Genomic DNA, 14926 nt, shown 5'->3' with positions numbered 1-14926 from the left:
TGAGCTTGTTAGAAACACATTGTTCTTCCAATACATATTCTTTACATATGCACAGCTTAGCAGCAAGATCAGAAATTAGACAAAGATTTGTGAAGTTGCTTTTGATATTCTTAGTAATACATGAAACTTTTTCCTTTGATGGTTTGCCTATTTCAAAATTGGGCTAGATCTATATCTCCAAGATGGAGGGTGGTGGTAGTAATTCATATAAAACAGTTCATTAGGGAATTTTCATGGCTACCTCTGTTTGCTTTGCTATCTCAGCTGGCTTAATGTAGGCCCTATTAAAATTTTAATCATTTTTTAAAAATTATATTAACATTAAATCGCAGTATATGATTTTATGAAGGTAATTGGATTCTACTATTTCATGTTGCTAGTAATATTCTACAATAGTTCTATTTTTATTTCATCAACTTGGAATCAGACATCAACTTAGTTCAAAAGTAATTATTTTTTTTATTTCAACTCTATAAAGTATACAACAGGCACTCGGCAATTACAGCTGCAGGAAAAATACAGAGCAAATTAAAGCAGGTTAAGTTTATGAAAAAGTTTTGAATCTACATCAAAAGAGTGCAAGTGGCCAATGACCATTTTGATGACAGTTGTTGCATTCTGACTAACAAAGGACTCTTTCATGTAGAACAGATTGGAAGAAGACAACCAAATAACCATAACCCTAAGGATACAAAAGAAATGAGCAGTTGTAAAAACGTAATACATGGAAATAAATTTGATAGATGATGCTTAAAGAAATTTTCCTTTACTCATAAAGCCCAAATCTCTGAGTCATAGTGAAGGTCCCAGAGCACTGTTGATTCAGGGCAGATAGAGAGGAGGGCTAACAATACACTTTCAACGCTAAGCTTTCTAGGTCGGTTGAAGACTTGCCTCATTAATGATTTGCATATACAAGAATGGAGAGAAAGCATCCTGTTTTGTTGGGTGGTGCACCAAGGTTCTTTTTCATCATTGGTTTCATTACGAGGTGTAGTTAAGCAGTCATTTTCCATTTTTTTTCTTTTGAGTTGGATGGTGATCAATGTAGTTGATAAAGTTGAAATGTTAGAACTTGACTGCACTATTTTTCTTAAACAGACTCTGCACAGTTTAGCAAAACAGGAATGCCTGTATACAGACTTGATAGTATGTCATATATTAATTTGACCTGCACATACATTTATACATTTCACAGAAATGACGCTGTATCTCATTAACAGATACACAGCTCTGGTACATTTAACAGAAATAAGAGAACAACTTCATCATTTCTGTAATTCATCAATATTATATAATAAAGGCTTATAAATTGTTAGCAGAAAGAACTGTAAAACGCAGCAAGCTAAGAAAGGACAACATTTTGAGGTGTGTTTGTCTTTGTCATGCAGCATAACACCAAATTTGTTTTTTTTAATAGGATGCCATGAATTTAAGGCACTTGCAACAATGCCAGATAGCCAGGTCATGTTCTAAACTAAAGGACAGATGAATAACAGTACAGTAGACATAATTTTCCATAATACTGACATTTATGACATTAATTCAAGTCTACTTGGACCTAAATATTTCAATACAAATAAAATGAAATAATAATGCTGTGAAACACTAAAAAATGTCTATGTACCATAAAATATCACACAAAAATATCTATTTACATAAATATTTGTCTGTGGTCCTATTGTGAAAGAAACATTGTTATGGATAATGCACAGATCACATCTACCGTATGAAATCAGTTCAAATAATCCTTCCTTTTCAAAATGATAGTAAACTTCTTAAAGTACACTATCAATTCAAATATTTAAAAATCAGAAAAATCCAATAGTTGAGTCTATATATTAGTATACATGTGTGATTCACATGCATATTCCATGATCATAAGTAAATACTTCTAAAGAATATAATAAAATTAATTTGTACTAAATGCCACATGGATCTGATTCATATATTAATAAAGCAGGTAAAACCAAAAATCATTTATAGATTTTTTTTTAGAAATTATTCCACTAACATTCAATCTAAAATAAGTATGATGTTCCTTTCCTTGGCAGTTTTCAGTATTTCTGTGAATCAAGACACACAGAAAGCCCTTATTTCCCAAACTTGAAGTATTAACAAGAAAATCAATTAACAAATCAAACAAGTTGGCACTATACTAACTCATCTAGTTGTTCTTTTGTGTAAGAAAATAGAGCAGGTATGTAAAATCAGAAAGAAAGTGAGATGCATTTTATATAGCTGACCATGAATTTTAGCCCTAGTGTTTTCATTAAGACAAGATTTAAATCCTTAAAATTCAATGCTGAAGTTAGATGAAGGTTTGCTCTTTGTAATCCTTGGAAGATAAAGTCCACCTTTACTCTTTGGTGATTACTTTAAACTTCCTAATGCAATGCCACAGGTGAAATGAACAAAGATGCAGTAACAAGTGGGAGAAACAATCAACCATTATGTGGTGCAAAATGTTATTTCTTCATTATCCATTGAACTTGCACATATTGGTTGTCTTAGACTTGAACCATTGTTCCAGTATCTGTAGTGTATACTAATACCCGGAGTTAATGGATATTTGAAAAGTTGCAGGAATACACTTTCTTAATGACTATGTCTAGGTAAGTTTAAAATTCTAGCAGACCTCTAGCATTCTTCTAAATGTGCTCTTCCAACAGAAATCACTGAGCATTTGCTATAACATTGAAATTATACATTTTAAAGCCCAATTAAAAGAAATGACATTCGTAATAGGATTTTAGGTCTACTTGCTTAAATTTGTCAAAGGAAATAGGTATTTTGAAGTAGATAAACTAAGAAATTATAGCAATAACAGCTCAGGATCAATTTTTTATTTAAATGTATTCTAATTCTATATAATATAGCACTTTTATCCTCCAATCTTTCTTAGATTATCTTTTTATGGAATATAATAAAGGTTAAAGGTTTAATATGAAAAATTCAAACAAAAAACATATGCCATCTGGGATAGATATAATTACCTATGTGGACATTTTTTTTTCAGAGGTATCTACATTTATTTTACTTTCTAAAACACTCTGGGGAAAAAAACCCTCTACTTAACAAGTTCACACACACACACACACATTTCCAAACCAGTATACCATTTCATAAGGTGATGTATTTGCCTACATATAAGACTCTTTATCCAACTGTAGCTTTTAAATGTCTCTGCTACTTACAATAGCTAATAATAAGATGACCTAAAGAACTCAGTGTTAATTATTCTTTTCTCCACACAAAAACCAAATATGATGCTTTCAAGTTTATATTTACTAAGTAATCTTTTTCACAACTGAGTCTTTTGTATTTATCTAAAAATTATTTAAAGAAATCAACTTCTCGTTTTCTTTTCTGTGTTCTTCCTACTTTAACAAGCTCATTAATGGAAGCCATCAACCCCTAGTCTGATGTCTTTCCTTTTTACCTTACATAAATTAGGTTTCTCATCTGAATCTTAATGATTTTGTGCTTTCTTTTTTGTAAAATACTATCTTTTGGTTCAGGCCTAAGACAATAAACTAATTCAAATAGGATTCTAATTATCCCTCACTCTCAATCCTAGACTATGTTGTATAAGTGAAATCTGACAGGAATTTGCTTTAATAAATTTAGTGAAAATGCTTGAGTCTGGCTATACATGTAATGATTAGAATTTGTATTGTCTGTTCCGACACTGACATTTACAGATGAAAAATATACATAGCACCTATAGTATTTTATTTTTTTGGATGGATCTCAGTCCCTCCCCACCCCTACCCTAAGGGTTCAGTTTTTATAAAAGTGAACATTTTAAACCCCATTTTGAGGGTGTGTTTGATCATGAAAAAAAAAAAAACCAATTGGCTGCTAGTCATTTATTTCCAAGACCATCTTTTGAAGCGCAATATTTTTTTAAAAAAATATGAAATGATTTGTGAATTGCTTTGTTCCTCATTCTGTCATGCCTTTTTAAGAACAACAACAACAGGGGGGAAAACAAACACAAAAAAACCCAAACAAATGTCATGCGTGTTGGTTTTGTCAATCCTCTGCTAAAACGCATATATACCTGCTATGGATGTTCTCGACAGAATCCATAGTAGTTGTGCTTTGATCATACCAATTTGTAAAGTCTGTCAGAAAGGAAAGGTAACATTCAGTCTCGTCATCAGCACTGCTGGGAAATAAAGTCAGGAAACTTCTAGCACTGTTTTGACATGAACTTTGTGACCAACAGATGTGTGGTCCTCTTTGTATCGCATTCACACTGGCTTTCAGTTCTAGATCCTATGACCCGCAGAGAAAGGGAAAAGCCCAATTTTTGTACCATAGTAATCGATCATACCTCATATATTATTTTTTAATCTTCTTGATAATTCTAGCAAGGTACAGACTTTTACTAGATTGAAGTGTTTCTTATAGCCTTTCAAATTATAATCAGAGCAAAGCAAGGTCATTGCAACAATAGAAAACATCTCTTTACTGGTGAAAGACTTTGCTTCAGGACCACCATGTCAACTGCTATTTTTAGGTTCAAACAGAAAACATGTAAAGAGCACTATTGTCATCAAAGCAATAAGTCCTAATGCCACTGTAGTTACTGGAGCAGCATCGATCAAAGGCATCATGGTGACCCCGAGCACTAATCTTCTCTCTTTCCTTCAGGTTTGCTGGCAGCTGTCTCAGAAAAAGCTGTCTTCAGCAAGGCAGAAGCAGGTAAGAGAAATACATTAAAAGTCTATGTCCCATCCTGAGTTGTCATCAGGTGGTGGTTCATCATTATCCTCAGGGAAACTGTCAAAATTGCTTGTGTCCGTGGGTGATGCAACCTGAAAATAAGAGTGAACAGTTGCTGATTTGGGGCTGGAGAGTACAGCAGGTAACGTGTTTGTATTTGTCTTATTTCAGTAAGTATAATGATCTTAGTTCCATCCCTGTGGTCACAAATGGAGAAATTCACTTTTTATCTTTGTAGCTGAGTGGTATTCTATTGTTCTTTGTTGACTAATAGGGTTTTAAGAAGATTTTAAGAATGATGTTGCAGCGAGCAGGTGGGGTAGAAGACTAGGCTAGGTTATGGGGAGCAGATGGTGGATCTTACTATATACCGACTTCTAAAAATATAGCCATATAAACTGGGGAATACTGTACTTTCTTTAAACAAAACTGTCTTAAACTTTATGAAGAATTGTTCATTTAGGATATGTCATTTCTGAGTTACCACTGATACATATGTAGTTGTCATAACCCTGGTTACAAAAAACAAATGTGTAAGACTAGCATTATATCTGCTCATGGATTTACGTCCTTGTCTTTACATACTGAAACTCATTGTTTTAAAACTAACTACTCTTTCTTCTCCCCTATGTTATAGGCCAAGGCATTATGCTATTTTTGAAATTATATATGAGACATTAATATCAAATATTTAAATATAAAAAGTATTATGGCTTAAAAATAGTAAATAGACATAGTTCTTGTCCTCAGAGCTTATTCTCTATTAGTTTTAATCATAAAATTTATTCTGTACCAATCATAAAAATCTATAGCTAAATATAACTATGCGTTGGAGAGATAGCACAGTGGGTAGGGCATTTACCTTGCACATAGCTGACCCAGGTTCAGTTCCTCCGCCCCTCTCGGAGAGCCCAGCAAGCTAGTGAGAGTATCTCGCCTGAACGATAGAGCCTGGCAAGCTACCCCTGGCATATTCGATATGCCAAAAACAGTAACAAGTCTCACAATGGAGACGTTACTGGTGCCCGCTCCAACAAATCGATGAGCAACAGGATGACAGTGATACAAATATAACTATAGCACTAATCATAGTGCTAGGGGATAAAGTATAAGTTTACAAGAGTGGATTACTGAAACATCTCTCTAAAAGTACTTTAAGTGCCTGCCAGAGGGGCAGGCTGAAGGTAGAGTACGGGTGATGGGAAAATATACACTAGGGATGGGGGTTGGAACACTGTATATGACTGAAACCTAATCATGAACAGCTTTGTAAGTATCTATAGCACACTGTTTTTAAAATAATATATTTTAGAAAGACATAGCATACTAACAGTCCTGCAGTGAGAGAGGGATCTGTGGCGTAAAGTCCCCCAAAGAGTCCCTGCTCAGTCTCTGCTGTATGAGGAGGGGAATTAGATGAGAAATAAGACAGCCTGGGTCCCTATAGGCCAACTGTGCATTTATTGTAAGTATATTGATATTTCCAAACTCAAAACCCTTGAAACTTATTGGACAGTACTTCACCTACTGAACACAAATAGAAACAGCTTCTTCAATTTCTGTAATATTAATGTTATTTCCCTCAATTTTGGTATTATTTTGAGAAATCTACCCCATCTCTAATGTTCTTCATTTAACACAACAACTGCATAAAAAGGAGACCACTGATTCACTTAAAATAATGTAGGATTAATATTTAACCCTCAAAGCTTTTATTCTACTCTTTTTCTAAAAGCTTTATGAATGCATTAGCATCTCCAATGTGAGAAAATGTAATAGCTTCTTGTTGTGAATTAACAATAACACTAGCACAAGATAAATCTTAGAAGTAGAGAAAATGTTTCTTGAAAAAGAACAGTCTTCAGTTAGTCCAAGAAAAAGAAAAAGTATAAATAAAAGTCTCTATCACAAATTGACCCTCTATCCCATGAGATACAGCGCATTTTAGATAGTGCCATGTTGAGACATAAATGCAATCAATGAAATACATTTCAGGTTAATATACTGCATGCCACTGAACAAAAAAAAACTAATGTTTTTAAAGAAAATATTTTTTTAGAGTAAAATGATTCATGATATCCTTGTCTGGGAGTGCTTCAGTAGAATGTGAGGCCAAGGGAGGAAGAATTTGTGTGGGGGACATAGAAAAAACAATATTGGCAAGGAATTTATAGATTCTAAAACTGGTTGCCAGACTAATGCCAACTAGAAATAAAAAGGTGCAGGATTGCTTTGACATAATCTTTATATGCCTGCTGTCTTAAGGACAGAGCTAGGTAGTAAGCAGACTGGAACCACTAGTAGAAAAGAATAGCACATTGTCCTAAAGCACTTCTGGTAGATGTATGTAGACTCTGTTGTAGAAAGTCACAGTGGAGACCAGAGAAATAGTATGTCTGATCACAGGATCTCTCTGAGCACAGCTGGGTGGTCTTGGTAATCCCCGATATCTCTGCATTGGAGCAGCTACACATCCTTAGGGCTTCACATTGAGCCTCTAGCCAAACTGGCTGAGAATCACCAGGAGGGGCTCTCTAAGCATAACTTGGGAGCCTCAACACACCCCCCACCAAGAAAACCCCAAAACTGTCTTGTGTAGAGAGAAGATATATGTGCAGAAATTTATAATCTGATTTTTCTGATAATTATGATAATTCCTATCTCAAGGTTGTTAATGTATTCTTGTTCTTGGAAATAAATTTACGCATGATTGAGTGTATGTGTGGGTGGAACTCTGGTTACTGGAGATCTATTATGTATCCATGTCAAGGTTTAATGCTGACTGTAAGGAAAAGAAACCTTTTTTTTTCTTTTTGGGTCACACCCAGCTATGCACAGGGGTAATTCCTGACTCATACATCTCAGGAATTACTCCTGGCGGTGCTCGGGGGACCATATGGGATGCTGGGAATCGAACCTGGGCCGGCCACGTGCAAGGCAAATGCCCTACCCGCCGTGCTATCACTCCAGCTCGGAAAAGAAACCTTTTTAGAACAAAATAAATGAATACAGTAAAAAAAAAAAAAGGCAACAGTGAAATCAACAGTTATAATCAGTTTGTAATTTGTTAGATTTTATAAGATATTATTTTAATGCAGTGCACTATTGCATATTTAATATGATCATTAGATTAAAATCTTTAACAAATATCTTCACATGTGAAGCTAGAAAGTCTACTTACACTTGGTATGATAGGTGGTGTCAAGGTACCTTTTCTTAAGCCTTCCCAGTTAAAGCCTTCAAACCATCTAAGAAAGGAATAAATGTGAGTATTTAAAAAATACTTTACCTTCTCATTATATGTAATTTTTACAATGAGCTTATTTTATAGAATTCACATTTAAAAATAAAATTGTCAAAATTGTGAAAAATAGAAGTAATTTGTTATGTTCCTAAAATTTGTCATAATAGTAATATGAGCTTATTCCAAGACTATCATTATAATTTAATGAATGATCTATTATTATAAGGTCTGTAAGATACCTTACAGACTATCTCATTTTAAGGAGGTAGACTTGGGGCATAATAGATTATCTTTCCATCATTTTCACTGACTCCATTAACAGTGTCAATTAACCTCATGGCACTCTACTGGTCTCTACACAATCCATTTTTCTCCTTTTTTCACTTTTTTATTGAATGAAGGTATTCTCCACATAGCTTTTCTGTACAAGTGAGGACCAATTATTATGAAAGGATATTTGGTTATTGTTTGCCTTTATGATTTTGAAGGTTTCCCCAAAGATTACACCAAACTAACTTATCAAGGGAGAGAAGGCAGCTGAAAGAAAGAAGGAATCATTAAGTCAATGATGGTTGGAGGGATCACTCAGGATGGGAGATGTGTGCTGACAAGGGACCAAACATGATGGCCTCTCATTATCTGTATTGCAAACCATAATACCCATATAAGCAGAGAGTTAAGAGGGAAACTGTCTGCTATAGAGGCAGCTGGAGAGGCGGGGCTGGGCAGGGGTCGGCATACTGGGGACTTTGGTGGTGGAAAATGTATACTGGTGGAGGGATGGGTGTTCCACCATTGTATGACTGAAACTCAAACATGAAAGTTTTGTAACTGTAGCTCATGGTGATTTAAAAAAAATTAACTTAGCAAGCCTTTGAAATACTCATAGCTATTTTACTCTGAGTTCCTTAGGTAGGAACACAAATTTCATATTACAATAGAAACAAACTAAAAGACAAAATAATTCCATTGGTGATTATTTGCTTTAGAACATACAATAAATAGATGAAAAAAGTCTTAAATTTAAAATACTGCTATTTGAAAAAAAGTGTATTGTTTTACCACTCCTCTGATCATCATATCACAGAAACAGAAAATGGTTAGAAAAATGTTTTAACTTTAAGAAATGAGGCATCAAAAGCATAAGACTTTTGTGTACTATTCTGGTGGCTAAAAGAATCACTGAAATAGCAGTACACTTTTCTTCTTTGTTCCAGAGGGGAGAACTCTCAGTAGAAGTGGCTTTGGAGAAATTGTGAATCTACTGTTTAGAATATCATAAGGTTAGATGTGATAAATGTGAATCTATTCCCAAAGAAATCTTAGCGATACAACCAGAAGAAGGCCTTGAATAAAAGCTCAGTCTTCTCACCTTGAAAGGTTAACAAGGCTAATTGTATCAATTATACAACCGTTAACAACAACAAAAACACAAGGAAAAGCTTGTCAGATTTTTCTGTCACCAAAGTTATAGGGAAAGAATACTTACTTGTGCTTTTGAATGTCTTTCACTCCATTTTTCAAATTGCCTAATCTCTCTGATGGATTGTCCCTAAAAAAAATAGTAATTGATAATGAAGCTGGTACTTCTTCACATTCCCATATTTTCAAAATTTAGGTGACTAAAATGCTTACCTGCATAGTTTTTTAATTAAATTAGCAGCATTTTTTGCTATCTTCTTTGGAAATTCTATCATGTCAATTCCTCGTAATATAATGTTATAGGTTTTCATAGGATCTGGGCCTGAGAAAGGTGGGCTGAGAGAATAAGACAAGAAAAGAGATATTACTGCTATTTTCTAAATACAAAAGCAAACCGTTATAATCTATAAATGACATCATTTAAACATAAATGACATCAAAAAAAGTTCTCATTTTGGTTTTCTGTTAATAGTGCTAATGAAATGAAACTAGAAGCCTGATCAGTGGTCACGGATATGCCTTCATATACAGGGATTTGAGTTTGATCTTCAGTGCCACAATGGCCTCTGGACACTGGCAAGTCTAGCTCTAGAGGCAGTGGCACCACCTGCCTGAGTATTGAGCCTTGTGGTCTGTTTGGTCAAGTATCTCAGAAAATGGGTTTAGGGCCTTTGAGCACTGTCTGTGAGCACTCCATCAATAAAAGGAAATGAACCTTGATCAATGGTAAGAGTGTGGAATTTATTCACAGTAAATCACTTATCAAAGTCAAAAATGGTCTGTCACTCTCGTTTTCTCTTAGTGAAGGTGCCTACAGGTTTGCCCTCCTTGGTCATACCTGAGTCTTTTCCAGTTTCTGACCCTTTCTCATATTTAATTCAGGTATAGCTAGCTAACTTTATGACATATTTGGGAATTTTGGGCTTTAGATACTCACCTATGTCTAGGTTCTGTGACCCCTAGTAACTGTATCAGAACTCATCAGGTATACATTTATAAACAGCAATGATCTGTCTTTGTACAATGATTCATCACTAACTTGTTACCCAGCATATATAGCATTTGTGTTGGAATTTCCCTGGTTTACCCATATTTCTCGCTAATGAAACTTGACAGGCTTATTGACACTTGTGCAATACTGCAATAGATTTTTAAAAGAAATTCAATCTTTCATTTATGAACTTTATATATCTTACACCTTTTCATGAAAATTAATTATTTACACTTGTGAAGAAATTTAAAATCATTAGATTTGACTAGAGGAACTTGTCATACCATCATCACCCTACTCACAGACATATTTACCCCCTTTCTCGCTGCTCCTCTAAAGCATCAACTGCTTCTTGATCTCAGGATATTGTTCATTTTGCTGGAAAGATTCTTACAAATCTTGGAAGGCATTCTGACAGATATTCCCTTTATTAGGTCTAGATTCAGAGTATGTTTCTTCCTCAAAACTACTTTCTTTGTTATCTGCACATTCTATTATTTTCCATTTGTGAATGGGATGTGTTTATAGCTTAGCTCTGAAGGTTAACTGGTGATTAACAGAATCATAAAAAAATTATAAAGTATAACAAATTATAGAGGCCCAAGAGAAAGTACAGCAGGTAGGGCATTTGCCTTGTACACAGCCCACCCAGGTTCTATCCTCATCACCTGATACGGTTCCCTGAGCACCACTAGGAGTGATTCCGGAGCACAGAGCCAGATGTATGCCCAGAGTATAAGGCCAGTGTGCCCCTACAATGGGCTGGAGACATAATCGCTGTCATCCGGTTGCTCATCGATTTGTTCAAGTGGGCACCAGTAACGTCTCTCATTGAGAGACTTATTGTTACTGTTTTTGGCATATCCAATTAGCCACAGGTAGCTTGCCAGGCTTTGCCATGCAGGCTCCATACTCTTGGTAGCTTGCCAGGCTCTCTGAGAGGGATGGAGGAATCGAACACGGGTCGGCCGTGTGAAAAGCGAATGCCCAACCGCTGTGCTATCGCTCCAGCTGGAGACATAATACAATGGTAAATGCACTTGCCTCATAAGTGGCACCCCTCCCCCCATCACCATAAAAAGAAAACAAAAGTGTATCTGTAACCATGAAAGTATTTCTAGTATTTCTAAAAATAGACAAAGGAAGATCTTTATCTTAGTCATAAGAGAAAAAAATCTAACTTTTCTTTCTATTTAGTAACTACAATATGAACACTGTAAAAGAGATCAAAACATGTATTTCCTTCCATCATTTTCTTCACACAACCTGTCACTGTCATCCCATTGCTCATTGATTTGCTCAAGCAGGCACCAGTAACGTCTCCATGGTGAGACTTGTTGTTACTGTTTTGGGCATATTGAATACTCCATGTGTATCTTGCCAGGCTCTGCCTGATGGGTGAGAGACTCTTGGTAGCTTGCTGGGTTCTCCTAGAGGGGTGGAGGAATCAAACCCGGGTCGGTTGGGTGCAAGGTGAATGCCCTACCCACTGTGCTATCGCTTCAGCCCACACACAACCTATAAATCAGAATTTCAAAATTTGTATCCTCCTAATCTCATCCCTTTCAAAACTGCCTGGATAACAAAGTTCTCATAGCCACTGCACACCTACTTTTTAGGGAAATTTCCTAGGATTGTGCAATTATAGAAAATAACAAATTGTACTAATTGATAATGTGAGGAAAAGGTCCTCTTTTACATCATCACGCTCTTTTTTACATCTGTGTTTGCATTTTCCTGAAGGTTTGAAGGAATCTTCTATCAGAAAACAAGAATTTTTGTTTTAAAAATCAAAAGAAGGCTAATGCTTTTTGCAACAACAGTATATTTCATTTCCTATTTGGAGTCCGTGGGGATATATTTTTTAAATTTTTTATTAGTGAATCACTGTGAGCTACACAAGTTACAAACTTATGAACTTTCGAGTTTCCATTTCAGTCATACAGTGATTGTTTACCCATCCCTCCACCAGTGCCCATTCTCCTCCATTAATGATCCCAGTATCCCTCTCACCACCCTCATCCCACCCCCCACTACCTCACCCTGCCTCTGTGGCAGGGCATTCCCTTTTGTTCTCTCTCCTTATGGGTGTTGTGGTTTGCAATAGAGGTATTGAGTGGCCTTTGTGTTCAGTCTATAGTCTACTTTCAGCTCGCATCTTCCAACCCGAATGGGTTCTCCCAACATCCCTTGAGGATATTTTGATTCTAACCATCATCTGCAGACTCTTGGTCCTTATGTCTTCTATTTATTTCCTGTGGTATCAAAGACTTTACCTAAAATAAAGTTCCTCTTCCTCTCTACCAATATCAATTTGAACACTCTTGTTAACAATATGTAGTATTTTGAGTGCTTTCCTAATTATTGTTGAGAAGCTATTGATATATACTTTCTCAATTCTTTGCTGGTCTCCTTAGCTCATCTGACAAGACATTTTAGAGTTCCTTTGTCTCCCCTTTCTCTGTAGTAGACCATCTGTGTCAGTATTCTTAATTCAGACCTGATGGTCTCTGAGATATGTAAACTATACTGCAAGATTCCAGAATTACGTTTTTAGGTAGAATTGCTTCTCTGGGATGGGAGACTCCTGATGTCTCTTCATCATCTTCAAAGTTGCTGCCTTCACTGAAATTCTCAATTTTGGGAGGATAAATGTTTCCATCAGAAGCTTGGCTAAATTATTACAATCAAAGAAGGTCAAGAAAGTAAAAGTAATTACTAACAATTTTATTAGATAAATGTGTCTTTCAGTTGCTCTGTGTTAGTAAGCTTTATGTTTTCCCCAATGTACAAGGTGGTTCTTTATTTCTCTAATGACATCTTTAGTTAAATTTGTGATCACATTGATCCTGTGCTTATTTATGTCTCTTTCTTTACAGATTGTTTTGTTTTCCATTGTTAGTTCCAAAGTCTAGTGGGGTGCCAAGAACACAGTTAAATGACTGGTAAATATTTGTTGGAAAATGCTTGTCTAGAACAGAGCTTTGCAAATCCTTTTCTTCTTGCTCATCAGTCCTCCCTTGGTGACCTAATTCAAGGCATCATCTTTGTTAGGAAAAAAATGAATCATAAAAATTCCTGGCAATTGTAGTTGTACTTGTTACTAGGATGTATTAAGTAGCTTCCTGTTTGCTGCACACCCTTCTTATTGCTTCACTTAATCACCGAATCTTCAGAAGAAACTAAGGCTAACCATCCCATCTTACTCTCATTTTCACCATAGCTATAAATTCTCTTAAATAACTATTTCACATCCAACCTCATCCCTATTATCCCCTCCCCCACCATGCTCCCCTTACCCTATTCTAAATTCTCAGCTTCCTACATATCTATTACTGCAATGGGATCTTCAGATTAACCACCTAACCCCTCTTCAGTTTGTCCTATACATTACTGTCATTGCTATCAACTTGTTTTTCCTTATAAACCACAAAAAATATTACTGCTTTGTCAGGAAATATTCATGATTTGCTCCCTGGATGGAATCCAAACACTCAATTGCTGCAATAATGATCCTCAAAAGATGACTCTTAATGACCATCCGTTGTCTTTTTTTTTATATCAATTTTCACCACATCAAAGTCCACAACAGTTTCTTTAGTTAAGCTGTTACTCTCTACCCACAGTGCTCTTTCCCTGGCTCTATACATTAAAATACTGTGCTTCTGTGGTCTAGCTAATACTTATTCTTCTTTAAATGCCTCTCTGAACAAATTCATCCTTCTAGACTTAAAGGTCACAACGACCCTATTTATCTTTATTCTTCATTTAGGACAATGTTTTATATATTTTCTTTTACTAACAGATAGTCTGTTTAAGCTCATGATGACTATAAAATATATAAAGACTCACTGAATTTAAAAGCCTTATATATTTTTAATTATCATGTTCTTTGCTTCATTGTTGGCTAAATGACTAGGATCAAAGACCTCACAAAAGATCAGGCACATTCACATATGTACCGACAAATGAGAGTTGATATTATATACCTCAGTGGACCCACATTAAACTGATTCATGAATTCCTGGTTATTTGTAAAACTAATTGAACTGAGCTAACAAGATATGTTGAAATGCACTTTAAAAATGTACAGTAAAGTGTACATTTTTAAATATGTACTACTCAGTGTGACAAAGGGACATGCTGGTCTATTTTTCTTGATAATTCTCTTATCAATATCCATACCTGCCAGTCAGAAGTTCATACATTAGAATTCCCAAAGACCAATAGTCAGCTGAAATGTCATGACCTTTGTTCAGGATGATCTCTGGGGCTACATACTCTGGAGTCCCACAAAAAGTCCATGTTTTCTTTCCAAATCCTATTTTCTTTGCAAACCCAAAATCCACCTTACAAAGAGAAAAACAAGAAACTTTAAATTAGGAAGCAATAAGTTACTTTTAACAGATGAAAACAATTAAAAGGACAAGCAAGGTATGCCTATCTTCTAAATAATTAACTATATTTCAAAAAAAGCTTCTATAAATTGTTATTAAAAAGCAAACCTTTCTATAATATTTTTCATATTTCTTCAA

The 14926-nt window shown here is 35.3% G+C and overlaps 1 protein-coding gene across 2 annotated transcripts in view; it reads right to left on the bottom strand.

Annotated features, from left to right (window-relative positions):
• Positions 1 to 441: 441 nt before the first annotated feature.
• PRKG1 (protein kinase cGMP-dependent 1) overlaps positions 442 to 14926 on the bottom strand; it is a 1291607-nt gene continuing 1277122 nt past the window's right edge. For both annotated transcript variants that reach the window (XM_004607509.2, XM_004607508.2), the window contains exons 14-18: positions 14577 to 14740; positions 9614 to 9736; positions 9468 to 9530; positions 7916 to 7982; positions 442 to 4826 (exon numbers count right to left, since the gene is read on the bottom strand). In XM_004607509.2, coding sequence (XP_004607566.1) covers positions 4728 to 4826; positions 7916 to 7982; positions 9468 to 9530; positions 9614 to 9736; positions 14577 to 14740 — 516 coding nt within the window. In that variant the 3' untranslated portion in view covers positions 442 to 4727. The remainder of the gene's footprint in view (positions 4827 to 7915; positions 7983 to 9467; positions 9531 to 9613; positions 9737 to 14576; positions 14741 to 14926) is intronic.

Source organism: Sorex araneus, chromosome 11, assembly GCF_027595985.1.
Source record: "Sorex araneus isolate mSorAra2 chromosome 11, mSorAra2.pri, whole genome shotgun sequence".
NCBI lineage: Eukaryota > Metazoa > Chordata > Mammalia > Eulipotyphla > Soricidae > Sorex > Sorex araneus.
Note: the sequence above shows the minus strand (reverse complement) of the source record. Positions and strands in the feature narration are given on the sequence as shown.